At 36.2% G+C, this 14,383-nt stretch overlaps 1 protein-coding gene across 2 annotated transcripts in view; it reads right to left on the bottom strand.

Annotated features, from left to right (window-relative positions):
• Nucleotides 1-3,754: 3,754 nt before the first annotated feature.
• Nucleotides 3,755-14,383, bottom strand: part of TOGARAM1 (TOG array regulator of axonemal microtubules 1) — an 83,916-nt gene continuing 73,287 nt past the window's right edge. The window contains exons 18-21 of one of the 2 annotated variants that reach the window (XM_007112789.4): nt 11,333-11,522; nt 9,542-9,761; nt 6,616-6,702; nt 3,755-5,992 (exon numbers count right to left, since the gene is read on the bottom strand). In XM_007112789.4, coding sequence (XP_007112851.1) covers nt 5,739-5,992; nt 6,616-6,702; nt 9,542-9,761; nt 11,333-11,522 — 751 coding nt within the window. In that variant the 3' untranslated portion in view covers nt 3,755-5,738. The remainder of the gene's footprint in view (nt 5,993-6,615; nt 6,703-9,541; nt 9,762-11,332; nt 11,523-14,383) is intronic. The other variant, XM_007112790.4, reaches the window with a different exon arrangement.

Here is a 14,383-nt window from a genome sequence, read left to right as displayed (position 1 = left end):
TAAGCTGTGATGAAGTGAGAGAGTGGCATGGACATATATACACTACCAAACGTAGGGTGGATAGCTAGTGGGAAGCAGCCTCATAGCACAGGGAGATCTGCTAGGTGGTTTGTGACCACCTAGAGGGGTGGGATAGGGGGGGTGGGAGGGAGGGAGACGCAAGAGGGAAGAGATATGGGAACATATGTATATGTATAACTGATTCACTTTGTTGTAAAGCAGAAACTAACACACCATTGTAAAGCAATTATACTCCAATAAAGATGTTAAAAAAAATCATGATACCTACATTTTCATTATGGATTGTATCTTTACTAGATATGGAGAGTTGGATATAGTATGTTGCAAGATTGAAGTAAGGCTGTGTGTTGTTATAAGTTAAGGACCAGGAAATTTCTACATTCTTCACAAATAATGCTGCAAAAAGAGAATAATGTGAATGCAAGAAGAGGATAGGGGTTATTCTTTCACGGTGATTGAGTTTTCAGGCTTTAATAGCTAAATCAGCTGGGGTACCATGAACGGCTTGTGAAAGAGATTGCTGATATTTGCAAATATATATTGTATGTGTATGTGTATTGCTGTTTAGCTACTGTTTATGTATTTCATGTATATTCATACATACTACTCTTTTTTTTTTCTTTATGTTTGGCTGTGTTGGATCTTCGTTGCTGCACGCAGGCTCTCTCTAGTTGCAGCAAGCGGGGGCTATTCTTCGTTGCTGCACACGGGCTCTCTCTAGTTGCAGCAAGCAGGGGCTACTCTTCGTTGCGGTGAATGGGCTTCTCATTGCGGTGGCTTCTCTTGTGGTACAGCACAGGCTCTAGGCGCGCAGGCTTCAGTAGTTGTGGCATGCGGTCTCAGTAGTTGTGGCTTGTGTGCTCTAGAGCACAGGCTCAGTAGTTGTGGCGCATGGGCTTAGTTGCTCCGCGGCATGTGGGATCTTCCCGGACCAGGGCTCGAACCCGTGTCCCCTGCATTGGCTGGAGGATTCTTAACCACCAGGGAAGCCCCATACTACTCTTTTAAGTATATTCATATTGCTGTGTTAGGTATATATTTTGCTTTTTAAAGTTTTTTTTTTCTTCAGGTATCAGGTAATAATGTGCCCAACTCCAGGAGTTGAATTATAATCAATACAAACCAACTGTGGTAATCCCATTCCTATTTGCCAATGACTGATTGAGGGATAGAAGGGGTGACCCAGTTCTGGTCAATGAGACATAAAGAGAAATTGGCTGTTTCTATGGGTGAAGGAGAGAGAAACTAGTTCTAGACATTATTTGAGCCCTGAATCAAGCCAGCTTTGAAGCCAGAGACTGTGACTTCTGTTGTAAGCATCAATAAAAAAAATTTTCCTTTTTGCTCATGCCAGTTGGGTTTTTTTTTCCTTTTCCCTTTCTTCTCTTCCCTTCCCTCCTTCCTCCTTCCTTTCTTTTTATCCTCTTGGCCATAGATTTAATAAATGTAAAGCTGTAATTTAAATTCAGAACTCTGCCGGGAATCCCCTGGCAGTCCAGTGGTTAGGACTCTGTGCTTTCACTGCCGATGGCCCAGTTGGATCCCTAGTCCAGGAACTAAGATCCCACAGGCCTGGAGGCGTGGCCATAAATCAATCAATCAATAAATTCAGAACTGCCTTCAGAGTCAGTTCTCTCACAGGGGTCTGAAAGCATTACATTCCTCTTTTCTCCACCACCTTCTTCTCCAGTGTTCTCCATTTCAGTTAATGGCATCAGCATTCACCAGTCTCTAGTGTGAGAAACTTCTTTAACTTTGACTCCTTTATGTTCCAAATCTAAGTATGTCATCAATTTAGTCAGTCCTGCCATCAGAATACCTTTCAGATATATTCTTTCAATTCTCACTCCTTCTGTTATACTATTCTTTAGACCTTTACTATCTAGAATCTGGCTCTGAGCCCTGGATAGTAAGTAGATCACTATACTCTTTCCTACTGAAACTTGCTAGAACCTCACAATCTTTTTCAACACATTGAACAGGCCGACCTTATCGATCCATTAGGCTGGGACATCCTATGAAATCCATTTGCCACAGGAGGCCTTTGGATCAGTGTTTCCATCCAACTATCCCTCTTCTACTAGTTAACTTTTAAAATACACCACCTCCACTCTTGAAAACATTGCTCCAGAATAAATTTCAAACGTATATAACATTTTACTCAAGTACTATTTATTCAGCACCCAGTATATGCATAGAGGTGAACAACTCATTCGAGACTGGTCATACCACACCATTGTCTTCATCTTACATAACACTGTCTCACACATTCCATGCTCCAGTATTTAAAAAGAAAGAAAAAAAAAAAGACTATTTGCTAAACCTACAATTCACTTTGAAATCTGTGTTTATCCCATTGTTGCCCAGAGAAGAGTTTAAGTATGCATTTAGGTACTCTTTTACAGAACACATTATGAGACTTGAATTCATTAATGTTGATACAGTACTTAAATGATTTTGCCTTCATTTGATGTATTTAACCTCCTAACCAGCAATGAAATAAGTAGGGTTAGCTTATCTTGGCTCTAAAGATTTCTGTAGTGTTTCTGCCCATCTTTCCTCAACTTCATTTGCTGTTGGGAATAAGTTACCTTTGTACAGAATTTGAGGTTTACAAATGCTTTCTTATACATAATCCCATGTTAATTTTGTACCTCACACCAACTGCAGGATATATGTAAGGTTTAACAAGTAATAGTAAACCTGGGTTCCAAATCCATGCTTTCTGAATCAAAGTCTTATGCTCTTTACCTTCACAATTTCCTGCTTCCCTTTCTTCTCATCTCTCTTCTAGTCGTATCACTACCTCCCTTAGCACTTTGATATTCACTACTGTCTCGTCTTTGCCATGTTTTCTTCTCTTCACCTTACCCTTATTTTCAGATTCTCTTCAGATTACCATATTGTAATTTAAACTTTACTACACAGGCAATAGATGTTGCTCCTTTCTGAAAAAATAGAAATTGCAGAATATTGCCTGAAAATATTAAAATAACTTCTTTACCCACAGATTACCACCATTAACATGTCAGTGTATATAATTCCAGTTCTGTTTTCTCTGTGTGTATATATTTAATAAATAGAGACACTGTATTTTGTAGTCAGGCTTTTTCCCTTTAACACATTGTGAACATGGCCCTGTGATTAAAATGATTAACATTTTTAGTAAATATATGCTATCAATTCCATTGGGTAAATATGCCATTTAAATTTTTTGTTATTTTTTAGTTGCAGTGCTGGTTGGGTTAGACTTTTATCACTATCACTGCTTGTAAAAAAAAACCAAATTCCTTTATTTCAATTTATTCAAGCCTTCAGCTTTTCTTTAGTTCTTTCCATCAGTGATCAGTCTCCAATTCTTTTTGATTTCTGGGTTGGTAACAGTTCTTGGCAACAGAATGCTAGACTTCTGAGTGCTCAATATCAAGAAGTTACTAATACACAGAAAAAACTTTTAGGCGTGGGACTCTGTTACATTATGGCTATTTTCTTTATAATAAAAACACACAGATTGTGTGAAGTAAAGTTTCCACATTATTAGTAGTGATATATTTACTGTATTTTTTTCAATGCAAAATTCAAACTGTATCTACTGAAAATAAGGGATGATTAAGCTTTAAATAACATAGTGCTCTTCTTTGGCCTTTGAAATTTATGTATTTCAATATATCCAACAATCAATCAATGCAAATTTACTAGGCACATTTGCAATGAAACAAGGGCAGTGGTAAAAATTAATAAAATTTAGAATCTGTAACTATTGTTTCAATAATGAATATCACACAGGTTGAAGCAAAATTTAATAATGATTTCAGAGTTACAACTGAAGTCAAAAGAATCTAAGCCAGGTGTTGGCAAACTATGCCAGAGGCCTGAGCCAAGAATTTTTTTACATTTTTAAAGGGCTGTAAAAAAACAAAAACAAAACCAAAGAATATGCCAGAATCTGTGGCTTACAAAGCCAAAAATATTTATTTTCTGGTCCTTCCCAGAAAATGTTTGCCAATTTTGGACCTAAATTATAGGAACATAATAAAATACGTTTAGAAGAAAAGGAATTTTTAAAGTATGTATTTAATTATAAAACAGTGTATATAAACAGAAAAAGTAGCCACATCTTTACTCTCCTTTCAGATTAGCTTCAAAGTTTTTTTTTTTTGCTTTTTTCCTCAGAAATTGCAGGTAATACAAAGAATCACAATTTAAAAAGTAGCCAAATATCAATACATTAGAACTAGTCAGTGACACAGAAGTGAAAAAGAATGAAGGTAGTTCACAATTGTAATAAAGTGATATTAGAGTAAACTACAACATAGAATCACAGAATTTTAGAGAAAAATGGAACCTTAAAAATCATCTAGTCCAGTCCTCCCATTTTAGAGATGAGAAAATTGAGGCCTAAATCTGGCAAGTGACTTGCCCAAGGTCACAGAGTGAATTTTCTGTAAAGCTAGAACTATAACCCAGGTCTATTGTTAGGTCAATAGAGATAGGCCAATATTGTATCAAGTATATAACAAGTGAAAATGATAGGTCAGTATCAGAATACATATTTTCCCCATTTTAACAAATACAGAGTTGGAAAAATAGGACACCTCTCACACATCTACAGAAATAAATCCTTTTATTTTATAACATTCCTTTTCTTTCTTTCTTTTTTTTTTTTTTTTTTGCGGTACGTGGGCCTCTCACTGATGTGGCCTCTCCCATTGTGGAGCACAGGCTCCAGACGCGCAGGCCCAGTGGCCATGGCTCAAGGGCCCAGCCGCTCCGCGGCATGTGGGATCTTCCCAGACCGGGGCACGAACCCGTGTCCCCTGCATCGGCAGGCGGACTCTCAACCACTGCGCCACGAGGGAAACCCACTTTTCTTTTTTAAGATGCATACAGTACTTGTTGCCCAAGAATTCTGAGAAAAGCTATAGAAGACCTGGCACTATATTTGAGAATTACTCAACTGGGCAGCAAAATAACACCTTTATAAATGTCAGGACATATAGAAATAAAATTCAGTGTTTGCACACAAAAATAGGGAAATTACATTCAACACGTTTTCCTAAACGTGCATTTAAAATGTTTAAATGTTTTCTGAAACTTTGGTCATCATGCTTTATTATAACTTGTTAAATTTCACAATTATATAGATGATTAAACCCAAATGGTAAGCAAATATATCACATTAACACAGCAGCAAAAGCAAGCTAATACTGCACAATCATATTAGCAGACTGATTTCAGAAATACATGTTTTTCACAAATAGCACACAAAACTTAGTTTGTGATGACACAGTTCAGTGACTTTTCTTCCACTTCATAAAATAAGTCTGAGTAATGAGACATAGCAAAACATGATTACATAATAAAAAGTATATTTTTAATTAAAAGTCTAATTGTACATATAGGGCAACAAATTTGTTTCTATAAAATAGTGCAAATGAGCAGGACTTTTCTCAAAAATATTAAAATTGGTTTCATTCCACATGCCCCAGATTTCATGAATATTAGATTATATTAGTTTAGATTTTTGTGTGATGGGTGCAGGTGATAGGGTTGATATAGGACAGATGTGTACACATAGGCTGCAAATAAAAATAGCTATTGACTTAATTTACGGGATGAGAAGTGCAGGCACTGAAAATCCAACTTTAAAAAACTTCCATTTGTCATCATGTAAACAGTTTTGTTCAACATATTTCATCAAAAATTCGTAATTCATTTCAAATTGTCATATCAAGCAATTCTTCTAAACTCTTTTTTATATGTGATGGTTGAGATGCAGCCTGATTTAACAGATTCTGACCCATCTGTGTAAAAAGTGCTTTTGATAATTTAGCTGTGGCTGTGCGTATATTTCCTCCAGCTCCAGGCAGCGAGCCACTATTTGTCATGTTCCCTAAGAGATGCCATAAAACAACCAACACTTTCTGTTCTGTGGCATGGGGCTTCCTTTGATAAAGTTCCGTAACAATATCTGAAACACAAAAATATGGTAAACAGTGAGGTTTAAAAAAAAAAAACAAATTCGAGTTCTGAGAATTAGAAAGCATATAAAACAAACTAAGCTTCTTCCCTATGCCATTTGCCCTGAAATGTTTGGTATCTTAAAAAAAAGTAAAGTCAGAAACTTTGCTCCCAAAGATTGGGATCTTCAAGTATTAGAAATCTATATATGACAGGCAAAAGTAGTAAAGACAGAAAACAAACCAAAAATTCATCTAAATGTTTTCCAAATGTAGTTAAATCAACACATATACAGTTTCAACTCATGGACCTTTTATTAAATACATAATTTGAAATAGTAGTTTTCCATCTGTACCAATATTTGATTTTAATGTCTTTTTATTTATCCTGTTTATTTCTACTAACAAGAAGACTAAACACTAACTGGGGAAAAGAGGAATAAAATTCTTTTGAAGAAAATTTTTGCGTAAAAGTCTTAAAAGGTCCTCTTTCGGATCATTATACAATTTATTTCTACTTCTTGGATAATGATATTGAGTTTGGTAGCTATCCTAAAATTGAATTGAAATGTCCATCAGTTTATCCTTAGTCAATAAATTATTTCTTTAGAAATAACAATTTAAAAATATTTACCAGCAAGCTTTTCGGTCATATCCTGTTTTGCCTTTCCATTTAAAAACTGGGCTTTTGTGCAAAATGGCTGTAGAAGTAAGTAATTATCTAAACAAAAAGAATAACACAGAGACACATGTTTAAAAGAGTTACAAGATCTTAATTATTTTCCATTACATAGCATTGAAAGGAAAAAAAAATCCATGCAAGTGAATGCAAATGTGTTACAACGATTTAATCTACATAGTTAAACACTTTTTAAATTCTCTATAAAACCTTAACAGAGGGCTTCCCTGGTGGCGCAGTGGTTGAGAGCCCGCCTGCCGATGCGGGGGACGCGGGCTCGTGCCCGGTCCGGGAAGATCCCACATGCCGCGGAGCGGCTGGGCCCGTGAGCCATGGCCGCTGAGCCTGCGCGCCCGGAGCCTGCGCTCCGCAACGGGAGAGGCCACAACAGTGAGAGGCCAGCATACCGGGAAAAAAACAAACAAACAAAAAAAAAAACAAAAAACCTTAACAGAGTAATATTCTTACAGCAAATGAGAAATAAAAATAGCTCACAGAATATTAAAGGAGCTGTCATATGGTATAAAAAAGAAAAAGAACTGCCTATCTCCTAGGCATCTTATTCCAAATGATAGTACATAGGTTTATCAAAAAAAAAAAAAAAAAAAAAAAGAATTGAAATTTTGGGGATAGTTTTTACCTTTACTGATTTTTTTCAAATCTCTAATTTCATAGTTTCACAGGAAGTTGCAAAGACAGTACAGAGAGGTCTTGTGTACTTTCACCCAAATGTTACATCTTACATGATTATAGTACACATCAAAACAAGGAATCTGACATTGGTACAATACGTGTATATAACTCGAAGTCATTTTATCACATGTATAAATTTGTGAAACTATCAGTACAATTAAGATACAGAACTATTCTATCACCCCAAAGATCTACAGTCACATCTAGCCACTCCTCCTAAACTGCCCTTAAACCCTGATAACCACTAATTTGTTATCCATCTCTGCAAATTTGTCATTTTGAGAAAGTTATACACATGGAATCCTACAGCATGTGACCTTTTGGCACTGGATTTTTTTCACTCAGCATAATGACCTTGAGATACATCCAAACTGTTTCATGTATCAATAATTCATTCCTTTTTATTGTTAACTAATATTTTATGATATGGATGTATCAGTTTTTTTCACCATTAACACACTGAATTATATCTAGTTTTTCGCTATTACAAACAAAGCTGCTATGAACAATCGTGCAGGTTTTTCCAAGGACATAAGATTTCATTTCTCTGGGATAAAGGCCTAGAACACAACTGATGGGTAAGTGCATGCTTAGTTTTTTAAGAAACAGCCAAACAATTTTCTAGAGTGCCTATGCCATTTTATTTACATTCTTACCACCAACGTAAGAGATCCAGTTTCTCTGCAAACTTGTTAGCATTTGGTGTTGTCACTATTTTTAATTTTAGCTGTTCTAATACTTGCTGTGGACTGAATGTTTGCATACCCGCTCAAATTTATATGTTGAAACCCAATCCCCAGTGTGATGGTGTTTGGAGGTGGGGCTTTTGGGAGGTAATAAGGTCATGAAGGTGGCACCCTCACGAATGGGATTAGTGCATTTATAAAAGAGGCCCCAAAGAGCTCCCTTGCCCATTCCACCATGTGAGGACACAGCCAGAAGATGGCTATTTATAAACCAGGAAGAGGGCCCTCACTCAACACCAAATCTGCTGGTGCCTTGATCTTGGACTTCCCAGGCTCCAGAACTGTGAGAAATAAGTGTTTGTTGTTTTTAAGCCACCCAGGCTGTGGTAGTTTGTTTTAACTACCCGAACAGACTAATACACTTGTGTAATGATTTTGGTCTTAATTTGTATTTGCTTTTCCCTAATGACTGGGAATGTTAAACATCTTTTCATGTGTTTATTTGCCATCCATATAAGTGTCTCTTCACATCTTCTGCCCATCTTCTAATTAGATTTTTTTTTTAATGTTGAGTTTTAAGACTTCTTTATTTATTATTATTTATTTATTTATTGGCCGGGCCAGGTCGTACCGCACGGCTTGCAGGATCTTAGTTCCCCAACCAGGGATCAATCCCAAGCCCCCTTACAGTGGAAGCACGGAGTCCTAATCACTGGAAGGCCAGGGAATTCCCCAGAGTTTTTTATATATTCTAGATATGTGTATTTATCAGATATGTGGTTTGCAAATATTTCCTCCAAATCTGCAGTTTGTCTGGGAGGATAATTGCAATGATGACATAGAGGATGACTTGTCCAATTAGTTACGAGCTAAACTAAAGAAATATGGTTCTAAGATGGAGACCTCATAGCACCCAGAACAAGTATGAAGCAACCTAAACTTGAACTGTTTACTAACTTCTAGGACAGGGAGCCCAGGATGGGACACTTAAAAAATATGTCTATTTCATTATCTGCTTGGATTTATTTTTGTAACACAAAAATAAATATTTTCATGTAAAAAAAATAAGGTCTTTTGCAAAGTAAATGTTTTACATTTTGATGAAGTCCAATTTATGGACTTTTTTGGATCACACTTTTTTTCTTTTTTTTCACCAAGCATAGGTCCTAAGGATTTTCTCATGTGTTCTGAAAGTTTTACAGTTAAATTTTACATTTAAATCTGTGATCCATTTTGAGTTAATTTTGTATCAGATATGAAGTTGAGGTAGAAAATAAGAATTGAAAAAGTCAAAAAGAAGGGAAGAGAAAGTCAATTTAATGGGATGGTATTTAATCACTAAAAATAATTAAAACTGCTACTGAGAAAATAAAAAAATTCTGTCACAACATTAATTGACAAAAATTTAACAGCTAGGTTTTCAGCATTATAGAAAATGTGTAGAATCAGAAAACACGAAAGTAAAGCCAAAATAATTTGAATGCCAAAGTAAGATTTCTTACCTACATGCTGACTCAGTGCCTGAACAACATTTGTGGCAGCAGCATAAATGCCTGGATTCTTGGAATTCAGATTGTTATCTACTATTGCCGGGATGAGCATGTTGATTATAGGAGATAAGTTGTCTCTAAGCAAAGGAATCATTTTGTGCATTGTTTCTAGAGCCACCAGGTTTACTTTACTATTGGAATCATGAAGTCGAGATTTAAAAGCATCAAAGATCTGGAAGTAAATTGGTAAATTATTTAAAGTGAAATAATGTTGATATCTATTATATTTAAATTCCTTATGACATTTCATAGTATTCGTCCTACTAAAGGAGAAATGTACTATTTAAAAACACACACACATCTTACTTAACTTGAACTTAGATAATAGGAACTTTATAAAAATTTTGATGCTAAATCTAAGTGTCCGATCTTCTTATAGCAAAAAGAGAAGGCTTCAAACATCACCTAAAAAGACATCCTACTAAATTAAGGTTGAGAAATTTGGTTCAGTACACAGATAACTGATTTACTATAAATGTGATAAAAATGCTGTTTTCTGAAATGTGCAGGTTTAGCTAACTGTAAGAACTTAAGAAAATTTTCCATTCTTATCTCTATTTGTAACAGAGGTAGACATGTCCGTTTTACTACAGAGATTTAGCCTAGTTTCAGTTTAGGTTTCTTATGAGAATTTTAGATGCAATTTCAGAGTTAAGTTTTTATTATCACCTCTTAACCTGAGTACTTAAACAATTGTTCCTTGCTCTTCTAATTCTTAGCTTTCATAACTTCAAGATAAAATAAAGTGAATGCTAAGCAATTCTTTACCTATATCAGGTGAGGGAAGAGCTATTCTGTGAAACCAAGATTATTAACTAATAATTCCTGATATATATAGATATAGATACATGAAAATTACTCAACAGATATCAGAAAATGTAACTTTCTGATTCCCATGACATGGTAACATGGTACTTTTCTTCCGAAAATTAAGAGACACCACCACTAGAATAGAGTTGTTATAGTATGTTTGCCAAGTTTAATGAACCTAATACAAATTTAAAATGGAATTTAATGCATAAATTACTAATGGGATTAACTGAACTAAACTCTGATGAAGCATAAGTAATCTATACTCTGGTACCACTAACATTTATTAATTTACTACTGTCTCCCTTTCTATTGCTTCTTGTCTTCCTATACAAATTATAAAATATAAATATATATTTATAAATATATATTAACATAATATATAAAAATTAGCAAATGCAGATTTCTAACCTACATATGAAAACTTTTATTATCTATTCCTTAGTAATATCAAGTCTCTTAAATGCCCTGGTTTTTAAAATACTTATTGTTTCACTCAACATTTTATTTATTTTTTTGGGGGTCGTACCTCATGGCTTGCGGGGATCTCAGTTTCCTGACCAGGGATTGAACTCAGGCCATGGCAGTGAAAGCCCGGAATAATGACCATTAGGCCAACAAGGAACTCCCTCACTCAACATATATTTACTGAATGCCAGGTTCTAAGAGCTCTGAGAATACAGAGCTTTCAAGGAGTTACCATCTAGTGGGATGAGTCAAACAAATAAACTGCTATTTTCTTACCTTTTTCCTCAATTACTTTCAATTGTTCCAGAATGTTTTTAACATAGCAAAACCTAAGCAGTGCATTTTTTTCACTAAGTTTAACACTTTAAAGTAATATATATATAAAATATTAATAGGGCATTTTTTATGCTAATGAACTTTATTAACCACAGATTGAAAATGAAAATTAATTTTGACAGTCCTTACCTTCACAATGTTTCCAACAACAAGCTCTTGATTGTTTTCAGTATCTGATAAAAGCTGCTTAATCCCATTAATACGATCACGAAAGTCTTTTGCATTTAATAAACCTGTTATGACTTTAATGTACTCAGCACTTTCTAAGGAATTGCGGGGAACTGATTTTCTGGTGATTTCACGAATTTCAGTTACCTCTCTAAAGTGAAAGAAAGGTAAAACACAAACACAATGAATAATTCTCATCATGTATTCATTTTTGAAAAATTCAAAAAATGACTTAACCCATAGCCATGATACCTGTGTTGGGGGTCCCTAATATCTCCCCTGGGTTTGGTGATTTGCTGGGAGAACTCAGGATTCAGCATGTAGCTTTACTCATGGTTAAGATTTATTACAGCAGAAGGATATAAAGCAAAATCAGCGAAGGGAAAAGGTGCATGGGGTAAAAGTCTGAAGGAAACTAGATGGAAACTTCCAAGAGCCCTTTCCCCGTGGAGTCACACAGTATAAACTTAATTCTTCCAGCAACAAACTGTGACAACACATATGAAATGTTTTCTACCAAAGAAGCTTATTAGAGGCTCTGTGCCCAGAATTTTTATGGGTAGTTGGTCATGGGTGGTCCTCTGCCTTGGACATACCAAAATTCCAGACTCCCAGAAGGAAAGCAGGTCTTCAGCTTTAACCATACTGTTTGCCTAAATAATACAGGCACAGTAAATTACTCTTATCAAGTTACAGAATGGGGGGGAAATCCTCCTGAAATTCTAGTTTCCAGATGCTAGCCAAAGGCTAACCTCACAAGCTGGCCTTTCTAAGGATACCAGTCTCAGGCCCGATATGTCAATCCTTTTCTGAAAAATAGCCATGTGAACATGCCTGGGAAAATTAGAATCTCAAGACCAGCAGGATTTACTATTTCAATGACTTAGTATTAGTAGCATAATGTTTTCCATATAAAGGAGTGACTATAAAGGAGTGACTCGGGACTTCACTGGTGGTCCAGTGGTAAAGAATCTGCCTTCCAATGCAGGGGTCATGGGTTCAATCACTGGTAGCGGAACTAAGATCCGACATGCCGCAGGGCAACTAAGCCCGCTCGCCACAACTATTGAGCTTGCGCGCCTCAACGTGAGAGCCCATGTGCTGCAAACTACAGAGCCCATGCGCTCTGCAGCCCTCCTGCCACAACTAGACAGAAGTCCACGTGCCACAACTAGAGAGAAGCCTGAGCACCACAATGAAGAGACCACTCACTGTAACAAAAGATCCCATATCCCTCAACGAAGATCCCATGTGCTGCAACTAAGACCCAATGCAGCTAAAAAATAAGGAAAATAAATAAATATTAAAAAACAAAAGTAAAAACATGTGCTGGCCTCTGAATCTTGGCTCTGGTACCTAACAGCTCCGTGACTTTGCACATGTAAATTATGAGAAAAAATAAAAAAGGAGTGACAATGTGACAGATGATGATCCCTTTGAAATTAGAGTCATACAAATTGACAGGGCAAGGCACACCTTTAAAAGAATGACAACCACCGAGGACATGACATAAACTGGTTAGAGCCAAGGTCTTAAAGACAATGGTAACAATTTCTAGTTACCACCATTTGTTGGACTAGCAGTATTAAAATCGGCATTAAAGTCATCTTTTTTTTTTTTTTTTTGCTGTGCCACGTGTCTTATAGGATCTTAGTTTCCCAACCAGGGATTGAACCCGTGCCCTCAGGAATGGAAGTGCCGAGTCCTAACCACTGGACTGCCAGGGAATTCCCTAAAGTCATCTTAAGAGCAATGATTAATGAATGGCTCAGAATCATCCTGAAAGTGGACTCAGGATGATGATTTTTTTTTTTTTTTTTTTTTTGCGTTACGCGGGGCTCTCACTGTTGTGGCCTCTCCCGTTGCGGAGCACAGGCTCCAGAGGCTCCAGACGCGCAGGCTTAGCGGCCATGGCTCACGGGTCCAGCCGCTCCACGGCATGTGGGATCTTCCCAGACCAGGGCACGAACCCGTGTCCCCTGCATCGGCAGGCGGATTCTCAACCACTGCACCACCAGGGAAGCCCTGATGATTTTTTTTTTTTTGGCCGCACCCTGCGGCATGGGGGATCTTCCCTGATCAGGGAAGGAAACTTCACCCCTTGCAGTGGAAGCAGGGAGTCTTAACTGCTGGACCACCAGGGAAATCCCAGGATGATGATTTAAAGTGTAGAACCTAGATGTATTTATCCATTATTTTTAATTTGTTTATATAAATTAATCTGAGGTTAATCTGTGAGGTAATTAATTCTATACAATGAGAAAAACAGAATTAAATTTATATTTAAACTAAGAACTATATGATATATAAAAGTCAAATAACAGAAGAACACATCAAGAAGCCATTGAACTACTGAAACATATCTTTAAAGATAGTTTTTTGTTGTTGTTGAAAACAGGACAGATTTGATAGTGAAATAACACTTAATATACTTTAGGGGGAAAAGATGAAGTAACAGTCAAAAGGAGAAACTCACTAGGTATATTAACGTTAATAAAATTTATAAAAAAGAGAAGACGTTAAAAACGATCTTAAATCATAGATGGAAAAATCCTCAAAAACATATTAGCAAACCGAATATAACAATACATTAAAAGAATTATAGACAATGACCCAAATAGGATTCATTCCAAGGATGCAAGGATGGTTCTACATCCAGCAGTCAATCAATGCAATATATCACATTAACAACATGAAGGATAAAAATCATATGATCATCTCAATAGATGCAGAAAAAGCATCTGGAAAAGTCAACTTCCATTCACGATAAAAACTCTCCACAATTTGGGTATAGAGGGAACATACCTCAAGATAATAAAGGCCATATATGACAAGCCCACAACATCATACAACAGTGAAGGGTTGAAAGCTTTTCCTTTAATCTCAGGAACAAAACAGGGATGTCTACTCTTTCCATTCTTATTCAACATAGTATTGGAAGTCCGAGCCAGAGCAATTAATCAAGAAAAAGAAATAAAAGGCATCCAAATTGGAAAGAAAGAAGTAAAATTA

Source organism: Physeter macrocephalus, chromosome 11 (assembly GCF_002837175.3).
Source record: "Physeter macrocephalus isolate SW-GA chromosome 11, ASM283717v5, whole genome shotgun sequence".
In the NCBI taxonomy this organism is placed as follows: domain Eukaryota; kingdom Metazoa; phylum Chordata; class Mammalia; order Artiodactyla; family Physeteridae; genus Physeter; species Physeter macrocephalus.
The sequence above is the reverse complement of the archived record's forward strand: the minus strand, read 5'-3'. Positions and strand labels throughout refer to the sequence as shown.